Consider the following 15718-nt stretch of genomic DNA (forward strand, 5'->3'; position numbering starts at 1 on the left):
CTACTTGCGCAAGTCCGATCTGATTACGGGACCATCAGGTGCTGTCAGCAACAGGGGCTCAATCGGCGAGACCTGGATGCCCATATCCATGCCGCTATACCTACTTCCGCGAGCCATGCCAATCCAGCCGTCCTCCTTGTGACAGGCCCGAACCGGGCGGACCCGAAGCTGCACACGATCCAAGGCAGGAACTCGCCGATACGCCTGTTGGATGATGTTGTAGACGTCCGTCTTGAACATGGCCTTCTCTTCATGGATCCAATCCCCAACCCCGGGGGTGGCCGGATCCGGGCCAAGATACTCCCCCTGCGCCCAGTGCGAGATATCGACCCACCAGCCTTTTTTCTTCGTATTATTCTCTTCGGTCGCTGCTGCCGCTGCTGGCCTTCTCCCTGGGCCGCGCCGCTACTCCACTGCACGAACTGGCCCCACCAGCTCTTCCGCCGCTCATGCTGTTGCTCCTGCTGTTGCCTCTGTTGCTCCTGTTGATCCACAAGATCATTCACGACGACCATCACGTAGCTAAGCCGAGTGAAGTACTCGCTCAGCACGCGCAACGCCTCGGAGTGCCGTTGGAGCAGCGTCAGCGGCACCGCGATCGTCTCAAAGAGATACGACCGCGAATGCTGGCATTTATTCTGGCCAGGAGGATTGCTTCGAATTCCGCGGATGATAGGTAGACGACCGTGTCAGAAGCGTAAAGCCGGCGGAAGGTGTAGCGACGCGTGCGCCAGTCAAACGCCAGCCAGGGGTCGGATTCTTCACTGGGTGGTGTCAGGGTGGCCGTCGGACACGGCTGGAAATACTCGTACAGGGAGCGCCTGACCAACCTCCGGGAAAGAGCGCGCTCGCGGTTCGCCGCCGTCATCGCGGGCATCATGATTTTCAGCGATGCGGGCTTCATCTCCGTATACGCGCAGTCGGAATCGTCGCCGCAGTACAGCTTCCAGTGACACTCTGCCGCGGGACACAGTCTGACCGCATGGTGCAGGCGAAGATCAGGCTATGCGAATTCCCATATCGGAGTGTGGAGCTCGGGCGGCAGGCGCTTGAAGGGATGGAAGGTTTTTGGAGTGGCAGTAGTGACGTCTGCCATGGCTCCTGGTTGTTTGTTTCTTGGATACCTCTTTCTTTAAAATTGACAAAGGCTCTTGCGGTCGGTATTTTGCTTTTTTAGAAGGGGCTCAGACGTTGCTGCCCATCGTGTCTTTTATACGGAGGGTTGGTTTGTTTGCTTGGCGAGTTACAAGACAAGGTGCTCCATTGTGGATGAAGAGTTACGCTCGATCATTTTCGTTACCAGAAGCTAACTACAGATCTTCTGTGTGGTTATTCGGCAGTGTCGAAATCCTGCTGAATGAATTTACTGCGAGTTGCCGCACGACGGCACGTCGCTGGCTTTGCAGAGCAGGAAGTGAGGGTTGAGCGGATCCCAAGCACAAGCCTCAGGCAGCAGGCCTATTGTGTGCGCATTGGAGCATGGGCGCTAAGTTCTAATATAATGACCTTCTTTGGATTTCCTCGGTTGTGACAGGCACGTTCATATCCGCTCTCTTTTTTACTAATATATATATCTTTCTTCCAATGTCTCCGGGTTGGTGCCGGCACAGTTCAAGGCGAAAAAAAAATACCTCGGAAGATCCAGGGCGGGTGATTCTTATTTCTAACAGCCAAATCAATATGGCAAAATTTAATATCATTTACTAGAAATGTATGATGCGGACCTTACATTATGATATGCCACTGAGGCGTACCGGATATTCTAGTTCTCAGGGTAGGAGGATCGATAGAGCTGTGGAAATGGGTTTCTGAGGGAGAGGCGAGAGATGGCACAGTAAAAGATACATGCTCCAGTCTGTGGCGCGAGAAAGCTTTATCACCGAAATTCTGCGAAAAGTGTTGAACATCAAGTAGATACATTTTAATGGATTGCTAAGACTTCTTTCAAGAGAATAGAAGATTCCAGGTATTACGTCAAGACATGAGGAAGTATACAGTAACCTCAGGGCTACAGACAGAAATCAAGACAATCCGCGGAGTACCTCCTGGTTCGATGCATGAATTACAGAAGGTACGGGACCGGAACCATTACGGACCTCTATACCGAATATTACAATGCGCGATCTGCGGAACGCAGGCCGATGGTGTAACGCCCGGTACCGGAAAGACCCGGTCCTGACATGTTATCGCCCCATGTGTGTCCGGGTGCATTCCGGACAGCATTCACTCAAGACTGTGCGTTGAAAAAAATGTTTCCATCTAGGCAAATTTAGAATTTAGTTGCCTTCATACAAGACCTGATGAATGAAGTGGAGTGTTGATCGATTCTCTCTTCAACAAAAAACCATTTGTGTCAGAAAGCTTACTCAAGATGTTGTCCATGATACTCTCGTGGACGGATGCACATCCCCGAGTCAAAGTACTAGGCACGATTGTTGTATGTCTCGCAGTCTCATTTTACATCCTCCAAGAGCTGCTCAAGCCAGTGGGCAAGCGTCGAGGACCCGGTGGGAAGCGATACAACCTGCCTCCGGGTCCGAAAGGGGTCCCAATTCTCGGCAGCCTGCCTTTCCTGAAGGATCGCGCCAGGGATGAAGACCATAAAGCGGTAAGTTGAGTGAGAATGGTATTCTAAATGGAGGTTTGACTGGCCGACTGACTCGTGTGAAACCGAATCACCAGGTGACCGAGATGGCGCGGTACGGCGAGATGACGACGCTGCACCTGGGCACCAAGACATGGATCCTCCTCAACAGCAAGCGCGTCGTGGCGGAAATCATCGCCAAGCGCGGCTCGCTGACCAACGGCCGGTCTCCGATGCCCATCTCTAGCGGCATCGTGAGTCGACACGGACGGTCCCTGCTGCTGTCGCCGGAGGAGGGCTGGACGGAGAAGCGGCGGGTGATGCACGCGCTGCTGAGCGGCTCGGCGCTGAAGCAGTACGGCGGCTGGCAGGAGCTCGAGAGCACGCAGATGATGGCCGAGTACCTTTACCAGCCGCGGCGCTGGTTCGCGCACCACTACCGCTACGCCAACTCGGTTGTCCACCGGATCGCGCTGGGCGAGCGGCTACACAAATCCAGCCACGAGCTGGCTGACCTGCAGGAGGTGGTGACCCGGTTCGTGGGCAGCATCGGCACCAGCTGGATCGACTGGTTCCCGGAGCTGGATCGCTGGACTCCAAAGTGGGTGCTTCAGCCCTGGCGCCGCTCTTGGGAGAAGCTGGGCCAGTGGAACTACGAGGTCTACCGCTCGTGGTGGGTGCCTGTCCGCCGCCAGGTTGACGCAGGTACCGCCCCGCCCTCATTCGTGCGCGATGTGCTTTTGCATGAGGAGACCAAGTTCACCGGCGACGATCAAGAGGCCATGTATGTGGCCATGCAGCTGATCGAGGCTGGCAGCGACACCACCCGCGAGGTGCTAAATACCTTCGCCATGGCGGCGCTCTGCTGCCCGGACAAGTTCCAGAAGGCGCGCGAGGAGGTGGATCGGATGTGTGTTGACAAAGAGAACGGGACACTTCGTCTGCCCTGTCTGTCAGACATGGAAAGCATGCCCTATATCTGTGGAGTTATTAAGGAACTGCTGCGGTGGCGGCCGATCTTTGTCTTCACCCCGGATCACTGTCTGACGGCGGACTTGGAGTTCGAAGGGTACTCGTTCCCGGCCGGGGTGGGATTTGTTATTAATGAGGTGCCGGTGGGTAATGAGTGCGAGAATCCTGAGGCTTTCACGCCGGAGCGTTGGCTGGATGGCCATGAGGCGGACGTGGCTCATGGCTTGTGGCAATTTGGCGGGGGGCGGCGCATTTGTGTTGGATATCGGTTGGCTCAACGAGGGCTCTTCATCAACATTGCTAGGCTGGCAATGTGCTTTGACTATGCTGCTGTAAGATCTCCCCCCGTTCCTATCTTTATTTTGACACCTACAATTGTCTCAGTAATTGACGCTTTGACGACTTGACAACAGGCCGGGCCTATCAATTCTCGAAAGCTCAATCATCACCTGACGACAGAGCCATTTCCAGTCAAAGTGACAGTTCGTAGCAGTCGGCATGCCCAGTTGATCGAAGATGAGGCGGCGCGGGAAGGTGTTTTGGCCACTGCACAGGGAAAGTGACTCGGACGAATTTGTACATAATCTCTGCTTCTCATGTGCATCTTCTAGGCTTGAATAGACATTGTATCATGAACCGAGAGCTTCGGAATAAAATAGGTACAGTAGTTCCAGGTATGTGTTTGTTTACTCACCATCCTTGACCAATCATTGTAAGAATAAAGACCGGTCCTCAGGCACTTGATTCTTTTAACCTGCTGAGTATTTCAACAGCTATCCCCGTGTTACAGTAGCCTACTCTTTTTTGTAGTATGCACTGAGAACCAGGATATACATTCATGCACCGGTTATCCTGTAACTAAGCCACTCAGTCCTGCTTCTGAAAAGCATCCACAATCCACCGCGTGACGATCTCGGTAGTGCCCCGGGGTGGTCGACGCGCCACGAAATCCATCAAGGGCGCATCATGAGCCTCGTCCAGTGCGATATGGGCGACCAAGTCGACCGTGGTCTGCTGCCGGATAAGCTGCACAAACTGGCCCACATGGTCACGGAAGATCTCCTCCTGTCCCGCCGTAACAAGCAGCTCGTCCACTACCAGCCCTAAATTGTTCCACCATTTGCTCGGAACATCCAACGCCATCCCCCATCCTTTTCCCTGTGAGATCTCCTCGTGCCAGGAAGTCTGGTCGACGAGGTACTTTGCGAATGTGCGAACCACGTAGGGCGACAACACGTCGACACTGAAGCGCTGGCGGTAGGATGGTGTGGTGAGGTCAAGGGATAAAAGCGGCGAGATGAGGAAACAGCCTCGGAGACGGCCGGAGTCATTTCCCACTGTGGAGGTGATGGTGGTAGCGGCGGAAGAGTGATGTGGATGTGGGTGCATCAGCGCGGAGAGCACTGAGAGGGAAAGGTGGCCCCCGGCGGAGTCTCCACCTAGTATGATCTAGTGATCCGGCTTCAGTAAGTAGCTACACGATCTCAACACTGCTAAAGCACGCCAATTTTTGTACAGTACATCGGAGAGTTTGTAGCCATGGTCTACCAAGTGCTGTAGTCCCATAAGGGCTTGTCTGAGTTGTGTAGGATAGCGGTGTCCAGGAACAAGTGCTGAAAAGGCGCGTTGAGGGGATTAGTGGCAAAGGTCATTCCAGCATATCTAAAAGGGGCGAAATGAAAGTCTACTTACAGTACTCTAGTATGCAAACGCTGACATCCAATGAGGCTTCCAAGCAGCTCTTCCTCACATGTGCCATCCAGTCAAGGTGGCCACCTGAAAGTGGGAGCACGTATCCTCCTCCTTGAAGAGGTGAGCTTCATGATTACGCGTTTCATTGACAGATTCGGATAGAGAGAAAGGGCCCAGTACCGTGAAAAAATAGTATCACCTTATCGGATCTCTTAGGCCCAAGCCAGACGAGGTGAGTTGTCTCGTCCTTCAGCGTGTCAACTCGGTGGTATAATCCCGTGCGCTGCGCATTCCGACGGATCCAGGATGTGTATGTTTGCATCGTGGACGGGGCAATTGCCTGGACCTGGTGGGGATGGAGGCAGTCCATGATGGCTCTTGCGCACGCATTCTGGATGCTCGGGCGGAGCGGAAGACCTCGAGCTGAAGCTCCGATCGCGGCCTTGAAAACGTTGAATGTTAGGGATAGAGGGATCCGAAAGGCAAAGGCAGCTATTAAGTCCAACATTTGCGCAAAGGAGAGCTGCCTTCTTGCTGCCATACTGGATTTGAGACTAGGGGTTGGTCAATGCCCGGAGGTACACCATAGGGAAAAGCTCCCTGAAATGTCTGCCAGCAACATGGCTTGGTCTTCTATCCTGGCTGTCTTATCGATGCAACTCCATAGTCTCTTTGTTAATCACATGTCACAATAGTTTCACATCTTGGCTACTGGTTCCCCGCATGGTCGGGTCATCCCGAAAGCCCATCCGGCAATGATCCGGGATCGCGTGCGGCCGCGGCTCAAGCCCTAGCTCTGGCACGGTCAAGGCTATTCCACCATCCTAAAGTGCCTCGGTCACGGTGCATACATATACAAAGCAGATCTTGAGCACCAACTCTTAGCACTAGATTTCCTCCCTAGCACAACTATAAGCGCATCAATTTTTTGCCGCAGTAGACATGGCTTCTAAAGATCCCTTGTTGCCGGTTTCCCCTGAAATTCCATCGTACAGCCAAATTGCCTGCATTGGCACTGGGTTGTCAGCTGTTGCTCTTGGCGCAACCTTACAGCGATGGTACGGCTTGGATGATATCCGTTTCTTTGATAGACACCCCGTCAGTGGGGGAACGTGGTACATCAATTCCTACCCTGGATGCGGCTGCGATGTGCCCAGCGCACTGTACAGTTACTCGTTCGAATTGAATGCCAACTGGACCAAAATGCTGCCTTCCAACCAGGAGATCAAGCAGTATCATGAATGTGTTATGGATATGTATCACCTCCGTGAGAAGATGGTGCTCTCCACCGAAGTCACCCAATGCGTGTGGAGAGACGATGCGGCTCGATGGCTCCTCTACTTACGGGATGTCAAGACAGGCCGTGAATTCACTCACGAATGTCAGATCCTGTTCGCTGCCAGTGGTCAACTGGTGAAGCCTCGTCGCTGCGAGATTCCCGGATCAGAGGAGTTTCGTGGTGCCATCTTCCACTCCGCGCGATGGGACCATAGTGTTAGCTTGGATGGGAAGAAGATGATTGTCATTGGGAACGGCTGTAAGGGAACACTCATGACGAACGCAACGGCCATTCAATGGCCTCCTGCTAACTTTCTCTTCTTGCTCTGACATACACAGGCACAGCGGCTCAGATTGTGCCTGCCATTGCTGGCAAAGTGAAGTCGCTGACTCAAATCATTCGGTCCAAACACTGGGTTTCCCCGACGCATAACTTCGCGTACCCGCCTGTCCTGCAATGGATCTTCCGTTACATCCCCTTCACGATGAGATTGCATCGTCTGCACATCTTCCTCGCGGCGGAAAGCGACTACTTTCTCTTTCCCATGACCAAAGCAGCCGCCCGATGGCGAGCGCAGCGCAAGATCAAACTGGAGAGGTACATGCGGGCCAGTGCCCCGGCCAAGTACCATGACCTCCTGATTCCAGACTTTGACGTCGGGTGCAAGGTTCGCATCAACTAGAAGCAGATATGTACCATGGCTGACGTTCATATACTCCAGCGGCGCATTATCGACTGCGGCTATCTCGACTCTCTGCACAATGACAAAATCACTCTAACCAATGTCGAAATCGTCAAGATCGTCCCCGAGGGCATACAAACAAAGCAGGGAGATATCATTCCTGCCGACGTGATTGTGCTCGCCACTGGCTTCGAGACCAATACATTTGCCCCATACATGAACATCGTCGGTCGCAACCGGGCGAGCCTGAGCGAGCATTGGGCCCAGTATGGCGGTCCGTCTGCCTACAATTGCTCCGTCATGAGCGGGTTCCCGAATTTCTTTTTGCTGCTGGGACCGAATGCGGCCACGGGCCATACTTCGGCGTTGATGGCTGCAGAGAAGTGCGTATTGTCCTTTGGATCTTCATCTTCCTAAGTTTTTTTTTTCTGACGTTTTTATGCCTCGAACAGCTCTATCAATTATGCACTCCGCATCTTGAAGCCTGTTCTGAGCGGCTCTGCCTCGGCTGTGGAAGTAAAACAGGAAGCCGAGAGAAGCTATGTCTACTGGGTGCAGGGGGCACTGAGAAAGCGTGTGTGGAATGCTGGTTGTGTCTCGGTAAGTGTGCTCTGCCTACAGTAACCTGTGCCCCTGAATGTGCTTGAAAGCTTATACCCATGCTTGAATCAGTGGTACCTAAACGAGTCGAAGTGGAATTCGATGTCGTATCCTTGGACGCAGGCGCATTTCTGGTGGCGCAGCCTGTTCCCGACGTGGTCGGATTGGCATATCAGGGTAAGGGGGCCTTCCAATACGAGGTCTTTTCCTTTTATTAAATTTGACTGACATCAAAGATTCAGTGGCAGAGAAGGAAAGGTCCGAAGAATCGGTCAGCGTCGCGAATCCTGCTTTTCATTCTCCTTCTAGCTCTGCTCGGAATGTCGAAGCGGTATTTGCACCTCATTCCAGTCGATCTAACCCAGGAGTTGGGTGCTTGAAGTGTTTCTATATCTTGTCTTGCACAATTGGACTCTGTCTAGTCACTATTTCCTCTTTTAATGGGACTTTTGAGGCTGCGGTGCGGAATTGTGATTATGATTCATAAAGTTTATGGCGTGTCAATATATCATGGGGCACAAGAAGGCCGGACCTTGTAATCACGTGATCGATAAATACAAGGTCTCATTGACGGATCAGTAAAGCAAGATGTGGGAAGAGAAGTATTGCTGCTTTTATTCAGGGTCTTAGGAAAAGCTCAATGTAGTCGAAGGTCAACAAAAAGAGGATTGAGCTGATTCTCTCCCCAACACGAACAGGTTTTCCCATGGATGTGGGGCGCGCTTTCTGCCTTCCGCGCCGCGCCGCGGTTCTCGGCACCCCCCCCTGACTGATGCTTATACCCTTCCCCAGCCCCGCAATTCAACCCAAAACGAACTGAAAGACAAAACCGCAGTTCAATTTGCCTTCTGCCATCCATTTCGTCCTTCGTGCTTTGCCTTTTGTTTCTTTGCAGCATGCCTCCCAAAACGGGCGGAGTCACTAAACCACAACGCGCGTCGCGTCGGAAGATCGCCCTCGCCTGCGATGTTTGCCGAGAGAAGAAGACTCGGTGCGATGGCGTGAAACCCACATGTGGTCCATGCCTACGACGCCCCCATGGCGCTCGCGGTTGCGTATATACCATGGATAACGCCAGAACTGCAAGTCAAGATGAGTAAGTCGTTGGTATCGATGATGAACTCGTGCTATTGCTGAAAGAGTGGCTCAGGTACATGCGCGCCTTGCACCTACGGATTCAGGAACTTGAAGATGCATGCGCTCGAGCTGGAGTGTCATTATCTGCAACGGAAGGGAGCTCTTCGGGTGTGAGCCTTTTAGCAGAACAACCACAACATGAGCGTCAGTCTCCGGCGTCGTCTCGAGAGCTTCAAGGGGGACAGGGAAGTATCGACCACGCGAACAGTGTCCTTCATGGTGTACAACCCACTGCCACCGTACCAGAAACAATACATAATCATGGAACAGGAGAGGTAGACACCTTCGACGACGACCCCCGCTCTGCGTCGCCGCACTTCGAAAGCCCTGGTCATGTTACGGGAATGGGCCAGATATCCGCACCGGACGGGTGTTTGCGTACGCCTGCACCTGTACCTGCCAAAGAGTACTATGGCTCCTCCTCCACTGCCTCACTCATGCGCTTCGCGCGGATGACTCTACGCCCACATTCATCGGGGCCGATTGGCGCAGACTCTCAGGGCACTCCTAATTATGAATTCCAGGAGTCTGCGAACACCTGCTATCGACCGGATGACTATACACTGCCCCCCCGCTCGGTGGCTGACCAGCTACTCGAATATTACTGGGACCGGGTAGCTTGCATATACCCCTTTTTTGACAGGTCTAACTTTGAACTGGCGTACCAGAACCTCTGGAGGTCCGAGAAAGAACCCATGAATCAATTGTCGAAACTTAACATCGGTCTGGGTGGGCAGTTCGACTCAGGCCCTAGATCGATTGTGTTTCACGCGGCCTTGAATGCCATGTTCGCGCTGGCCTGCCATTTCGCGGAGATCCCAATTCAAGAACGAGAGTCGACCGCCCACTCCTTCTTCCTGCGAAGCAAACGGTTCATTGGTCTAGACATTCTGGAGCATAACACGATCGGGGTAGTCCAAACGCTTCTCCTCACCGCCCTGTATCTGCAGAGCACCCCGTATCCCAGTCGATGCTGGAATGCAATCGGTTTGGCATGTCGAATCGCGCAGGGGCTGGGCCTGCACAAAAATGACAGTCGCTTTCCGTGCACCTCGTTGGAAGGTGATGTGCGCCGGCGAACATGGCATGGTTGTGTAATGCTCGACATGTAAGTGCCCCATATTTCATCCCTAACTCGGCGCATCATTTCTGATAGCGTTTCATGCATATAGCCTAGTCAGCATGACACATGGCCGACCCAGCATGACTAGTCATCTCGCCTTTCTTCCACTGCCGCGTTCTTTAGACGCTTCTGTGTCACCTGAAACCGAAGCAACACGATCAGAAATGAGCTTCTATGTTGCGTCAATTCAACTACACCAAATTCTCGGCAAGATCCTATCTGACGTGTATAATACATGGAATAGCCAGTCGGAGGAGGACCCTACCCCCTCGAATCTCCCGAAAGACTTCAACGTAGATAATGTGATCGAGCTGGAGAAACAGCTTCATGTCTACAAGTCCACTTTACCATCATATCTTGACTGGACCGTGCCAAGGTCGACATATGGCGGCACAGAGCCCTCCCCCACTTTGGAACGGCAGCGGAATGTTCTCCACGTACGGTGAGCAGTATAGAGCCCCTTGACTCCTGCCCAACCCAAGTCTCTGGCTCACAGTGTGTAGGTACTGTCACATCCGCCTCCTGCTTTACCGACGTATCTTCACTCAGTGCTACTCAGAGACGGCTTCACACAGTGCTCAAGGCGATGGGAGTGAGCCTGGTCGTGTCCCGCTCACCCAAAACACCGACAATACACTTTACTCCTGCATTGCGGATAAATGTGCCGAGACCTGCGTTATGACCGCAGTCGATCTCATTCAAGCGGTCTACGACACCTGCTGGACTACATTTACAGGTGCATGGTGGTACAATGGTTTTTGTAAGACGACCCTCATTTCCTCTTTCCTTTCCTCGGTTCCTGATTGAAGATGCGTGCTATAGATACAACCACCGCAGCACTCGTCCTGGTCATGTCCTACTCGATGCCATCGTTGTTGAGGTCGATAGGCGCCTCTCTGATCCAAGAAAGCTGGGCCAAATGTGAAAGGATCCTTGGAGACATGGCGACTTACAGCCACTCGGCGCGAACCTCTCTCCACTTCTTGCAGACCACCTTCAACCAAGTCGCTAGCCGCTGTCAGCCCTCTCCCGAACCCAGTGTGAACGCTGCAGACGGCACAAGTAGAGTTGTTGCGGAATCTTACGCTCTCACCATCCATCGAGATGTGAACTTGCCTGACTCGGAGGAAGTGCCAGAGAACTCCCTGACTTCGAACCTGTGTTCATACTCTGCCGATAACAATCTGAGTGCAGAAAACCTTGGTCTCTTTTCATGGGTGGATGTTCCGGACTTACCGCCGTGGCTAGGTAGTGGTGAATTCTGGTCGGGAGATCCAAGCCACTGAGACTGTCATCAAAGCACTCACTACTCACCTGATAAGAACCTATATCCTTATTCAGTGGTCGTGGTTTCACAATAGGAGCTTTCACTCATCTCCAGGCTGGTACCGGTACAGTACACGGTAAGAAAGAACCGGAAAGTTCCCGGGCGGGTCATTCTTTGGTCTCCGGTAACCACCGGTATTCAAGTATTATTTCCACTTCCCCCGCGTTTCGGGACTTCATCTCGAATCCGCCCCCCCTCCCCCCAAAAATCACTGTGGATGATTTATATTCGGAAAGGCAGGAGACCCTCAGGATCTGTACTATCAATGCAGTCTGCTTTCTCTGCTGTGTGCAATTTTCGCCTAACGACCAAGAGCATGGTTACCCCAAGGAGAAGCTTCCTCCCTCGCGAGGGATTGTATATTGATCCTATTGTCACGGGCCTACGCAAGACGGTTCTCTATCCCGGTTTCAGCATCCCTGCCTGGTGCGTTGCGCAGAAGGCGGGGATATCGTCGCCGCTCTACACGCAACTTGCTCAGTACCTCGCTATAGCCAGCGCCCTCCTCTGGCTCAACACGTATCTCAGTAGGCAAAGCCGAAACAACTGGACCATCGATCATATGTGGAATGGTGACTGGACGAAAGAGATTGTGGTGGTCACTGGGGGTAGTGGCGGGCTGGGGGCAGGAGTCGCTCAGCGCCTAGCGGCCATGGGAGCCCGCGTCGTGGTCGTCGATATCATCCCTTTGACTTACGTGCCCGGTTGGTGTTATCTCACTTTTGGCTGGCAGCAAGATGCTGGACCTGGAACTTCTACTAGAAGGCGAGCTAACCTACGAAACTCGCTATGTTTCTCGGGAAACAAATAGAGAGCGACCGCATTACCTACTATCAATGTGATCTGAGCGATGAGAACCAGATTGCATCCCTTTGTGAGAAGATTCGGTCTGAGGTTGGCGACCCATCTGTCTTGGGTGAGTCGAAACGAGAAAAGCACCAACAAGGAAGAGTTAGGGTTCTGGCTGACATGAAGCCGAATATAGTCAACAATGCCGGGCTCTCGCGCGGCCAAACCGTAGCGGAGGGGACGTACCACGATAATAGCATCACCTTCAAGACGAACCTCCTCGCCCCGTTCCTCCTGACCAAGGAATTCCTTCCCGGCATGATTCACCGCCAGCATGGCCATATTGTCAACGTCTCCTCAATGAGTGCATATATTCCCCCGGCGGGACTGGCGGATTACGCGGCTTCCAAGGCCGGGTTAATCGCGTTTCATGAGGTATATATTGTCTCTTATGTTTCCCGGCCGGGATAGACCCGGCAAGCACCGGTGTACGCTAACCAAGTCTCCTCGATAGTGTCTATCGCAAGAGCTCAAATTTCGCCACAATGCTCCCCAAATTCGAACCTCGCTTCTGGTCCTGAGTTTTACCAAAACCCCGATGTTTAAAGGGGAAACCAACCAATCCCATTTCTTCATGCCGCTGTTTCATGCGGACACGGTGGTGGATGCGATCGTTGACACTCTGGTCGGTGGGTTGAGTCGGACCATTTACTTACCGGGGATCTTTCGGCTTTTTGCTGGATTGGTAAGCTTCGATTCATATTTCAATCTCCGGTTAGGACAAGCGAGATCTGTTGATACTGATTGTGTATCGAATTTAAACAGCGAGGTGCGCCGGAATGGTTCCAGACTTTCATCCGAAATCGCTCGCAATCCTTAGCGGTGGACTTTAAAGGCCGGCAAAAGATCGATCCGGTTGCGGGAAAGCTTGTCTAGGGTTGATGATATCATGTCCCGTGAACTGCAGATGTGGATAGGAGATTCTATGGCTATGGTGTAGTTATTGTGTTAAATTGTACAAAGTAGACGGGGGCTGTGCCGTGGCCGGAACGGTCGGCGCATGCCCGGGCGGGGTCCGGAACGCACCCGATATACTTACTTCTTCCTGGATTGAGTGCAATAAAAAGACCCTACCTCTCTAGCCCGAAGGTTATGTTCTCAAGCATCTTCACCATCATTCCTCGTGATCGAATGATTTATAGGTTCTTGCTTGCATTGTTGAATTGGCTTCTACCCTGGACCTGGAAATCCAAACTCAACGAGATGACGGACCACGGGATGGACTGGCTGCAAGGGAAGATCCTGGCATGGACTCACCCACCGCCCGTCAACAAGATTGACACCCACCACCATTTTGTGCCCTCGTTCTACCGGGAAGGTTCGTGTAGCCCAGCCCTAACTCCGGCACTGTAACAACAACAACAACTACTAATGCTGGGATCTTCCATCGCCAAAGCCGTTGAAGCAGCGGGAGGTATGTCCAATGACCAAGTCAACCACCACTCTATTTAACCAACCAAAACTAACCAACTACCAAGGTGACCCAAGCGGCTGGCCCACCCCCAGCTGGAGCCCGCTGCGCTCCGAGCTCCTCATGAAACGCCTGGGGATCCGCACCGCGATCCTCTCGACCACAGCCCCAGGGGCCTGTATCCTCCAAGGCGAAGCCTCATACAAGCTCGCGCGACAGCTGAACGAGTACGCGGCAGACCTGCGCGACAAGCACCCCGACCGCTACGGGTTCTTCGCCAACCTCCCAGACATTTCCCTGCATCCAGACGCCGCCCTCGCCGAGCTGGCCTACGCCCTGGACACCCTGCACGCCGACGGCGTCACCCTGTTCACGCGCTACGGCACCTCCGCCGCCACGCAAGCATACCTGGGCCACCCGGCCCTCGAGCCGATCTGGGCGGAGCTGCACCGCCGCAAGTGCGTGGTGTTCGTGCACCCGACCCACCCGGCCGACACGACCGCGGTCAACGCCCACCTCCCGCAGCCCGTCATAGACTACCCGCACGAGACCACCCGCACCGCCATGGACATGATCCTGCAGGGCACCCGCCGCAAGTACCCGGATTGCCCGGTGATTCTCTCGCACGCCGGCGGCACCCTGCCGTATCTGATCACCCGGCTGGCGACGCCCCTCCGCAAGGCGCCGGACCTCGCGGCCGAGTATGTCGTCGGCACGACATACGAGCAGGTCATGGCGGATTTCCGGAGTTTCCACTTCGATCTCGCCCTGTCGGCGGCGCCGCAGGTCGTCGAGGTGTTGCGGCGGATGGTGCCGGGCGATAGGATTCTTTATGGGGTGGGTTGTCCTTCTGCTCAGGCCTTCTGGCTTTTGTTCTTTCCGGGGAGGGAAGTGGAAGGGAAGGGTTTGTGTGCGCGGGCTGACTGTGCTGGTAGAGTGACTTCCCCTACGCCCCGTTGCCGGCGTATCCGGCCTTCTTGGAGGAGCTGGAAGGGTGCGAGATGTCGGAGGAGATGCGCGAGGGGGTTTATTTCGGGAATGCGCGCAAGTTGATTCCGAGGTTGGCGGGGGAGGCCGGGCGTGGGGGGAAGATCTGATGCTTAGCTATTTGAGTAGGGGGACGAGGAACTGCCGTGATCAGAGGAAAGGAGGAGGTTGAGGCCACATGGCGGCTTCTGCAACTATAGGTATAGAGTTTGCACGCGGTCAATTGTATGGGATAAGAGGATATGAGCAAAGGGACACTGTCAGCGCAACTAGTGAAGTACACTGCTCAACACCTATAGCCGCGGAACGAGCATCGTGCGTGCGGATTGCCGAGGAAAATAAAAGGCTGTGCTGTGTACTAGGGACTTTTGGAGAGAAAAAGCGACTGCTAGAATTCCAGAGTGCGTCAAAGTACAAGAATATATCTCATGCGATTAAGACTAGCTACAGCGGTGTTCTATGTCCGTATCAAGCAGTATAACACGTTATTGACTCAAGTCAGGTGAATGTTTGCATCTTGTTTCAGATGGCAGCTTGCCTTTTACTCTGTATTCTTTATCTTCGAGATGTGTGTTACTCTAGATGGTCTTGTTTTTTGCGACACTCCGTTGTCTTGCTTTTGGCCTCTCGAAAGATGAGCTTCTAGGCTTAGCAACAAAACCAGCAGGTATCTGGAGAGATGTTCACCTTCCTGCATATCAAACAGACTTGATAACTGCTTGCTTTCTTGCTTGATCTGTAGTTTATCGCTAATTTCAGTCCCCTCCGTGAAGCTCTTTCCCATTTGCAAGTGGTGCTATGAATCACTGTAGATCTTAACCAAGTCCTTTTTTATCTGAGAATAGTATACAATTTAGAAAATGGAAAAGATAGAAGAAAATCACAAGACATAAGCTAATAGTGGACAGATGAGTAGAGAATTTATACTTTATTTAGTACTAGACTCCTGCACTTGTACAGCTAGATTGCGTAGCTTTCTCTTTTCTTCTTTCCCTCCCATCGCTAAGATATAAAAAGAGCCAGATTTGGAGCTCGAGTAAGAACGTGCACCTTCTCGATTGGGTATGTCTTGACA

General features: G+C 53.0%; 7 protein-coding genes across 7 annotated transcripts; 5 read left to right on the forward strand and 2 right to left on the reverse strand.

Moving 5' to 3' along the window:
* Positions 1-904, reverse strand: BO95DRAFT_461765 (uncharacterized protein; the record flags this gene model as incomplete). Its single annotated transcript, XM_025588850.1, has 3 exons — positions 1-338; positions 410-626; positions 686-904. The coding sequence occupies 3 exons, from the start codon at positions 902-904 to the stop codon at positions 1-3; spliced, it is 774 nt and encodes a 257-aa protein (XP_025444216.1).
* Positions 905-2380: 1476 nt separating this feature from the next.
* Positions 2381-4119, forward strand: BO95DRAFT_358350 (cytochrome P450; the record flags this gene model as incomplete). Its single annotated transcript, XM_025582399.1, has 3 exons — positions 2381-2608; positions 2683-3888; positions 3970-4119. The coding sequence occupies 3 exons, from the start codon at positions 2381-2383 to the stop codon at positions 4117-4119; spliced, it is 1584 nt and encodes a 527-aa protein (XP_025444217.1).
* A 304-nt stretch (positions 4120-4423) lies between these two features.
* Positions 4424-5756, reverse strand: BO95DRAFT_358279 (alpha/beta hydrolase; the record flags this gene model as incomplete). The annotated part of the gene is made up of 4 exons (XM_025582395.1): positions 4424-5005; positions 5078-5169; positions 5249-5359; positions 5429-5756. The coding sequence occupies 4 exons, from the start codon at positions 5754-5756 to the stop codon at positions 4424-4426; spliced, it is 1113 nt and encodes a 370-aa protein (XP_025444218.1).
* Positions 5757-6190: 434 nt separating this feature from the next.
* Positions 6191-8037, forward strand: BO95DRAFT_491783 (flavin-containing monooxygenase; the record flags this gene model as incomplete). The annotated part of the gene is made up of 5 exons (XM_025590665.1): positions 6191-6785; positions 6866-7194; positions 7249-7592; positions 7662-7809; positions 7882-8037. 5 exons carry the CDS (start codon positions 6191-6193, stop codon positions 8035-8037), a joined length of 1572 nt encoding a protein of 523 aa, XP_025444219.1.
* Positions 8038-8705: 668 nt separating this feature from the next.
* Positions 8706-11355, forward strand: BO95DRAFT_512878 (uncharacterized protein; the record flags this gene model as incomplete). Its single annotated transcript, XM_025591558.1, has 5 exons — positions 8706-8905; positions 8960-10054; positions 10119-10511; positions 10573-10829; positions 10892-11355. The coding sequence occupies 5 exons, from the start codon at positions 8706-8708 to the stop codon at positions 11353-11355; spliced, it is 2409 nt and encodes an 802-aa protein (XP_025444220.1).
* A 357-nt stretch (positions 11356-11712) lies between these two features.
* Positions 11713-13121, forward strand: BO95DRAFT_409622 (NAD(P)-binding protein; the record flags this gene model as incomplete). The annotated part of the gene is made up of 5 exons (XM_025584145.1): positions 11713-12100; positions 12208-12312; positions 12382-12620; positions 12700-12930; positions 13011-13121. 5 exons carry the CDS (start codon positions 11713-11715, stop codon positions 13119-13121), a joined length of 1074 nt encoding a protein of 357 aa, XP_025444221.1.
* Positions 13122-13448: 327 nt separating this feature from the next.
* Positions 13449-14753, forward strand: BO95DRAFT_461771 (amidohydrolase family protein; the record flags this gene model as incomplete). The annotated part of the gene is made up of 4 exons (XM_025588851.1): positions 13449-13563; positions 13642-13659; positions 13724-14493; positions 14592-14753. 4 exons carry the CDS (start codon positions 13449-13451, stop codon positions 14751-14753), a joined length of 1065 nt encoding a protein of 354 aa, XP_025444222.1.
* Between the last annotated feature and the right edge of the window lie 965 nt (positions 14754-15718).

The sequence above is a fragment of the Aspergillus brunneoviolaceus genome, assembly GCF_003184695.1.
Source record: "Aspergillus brunneoviolaceus CBS 621.78 unplaced genomic scaffold BO95scaffold_19, whole genome shotgun sequence".
Classification (NCBI taxonomy): domain Eukaryota; kingdom Fungi; phylum Ascomycota; class Eurotiomycetes; order Eurotiales; family Aspergillaceae; genus Aspergillus; species Aspergillus brunneoviolaceus.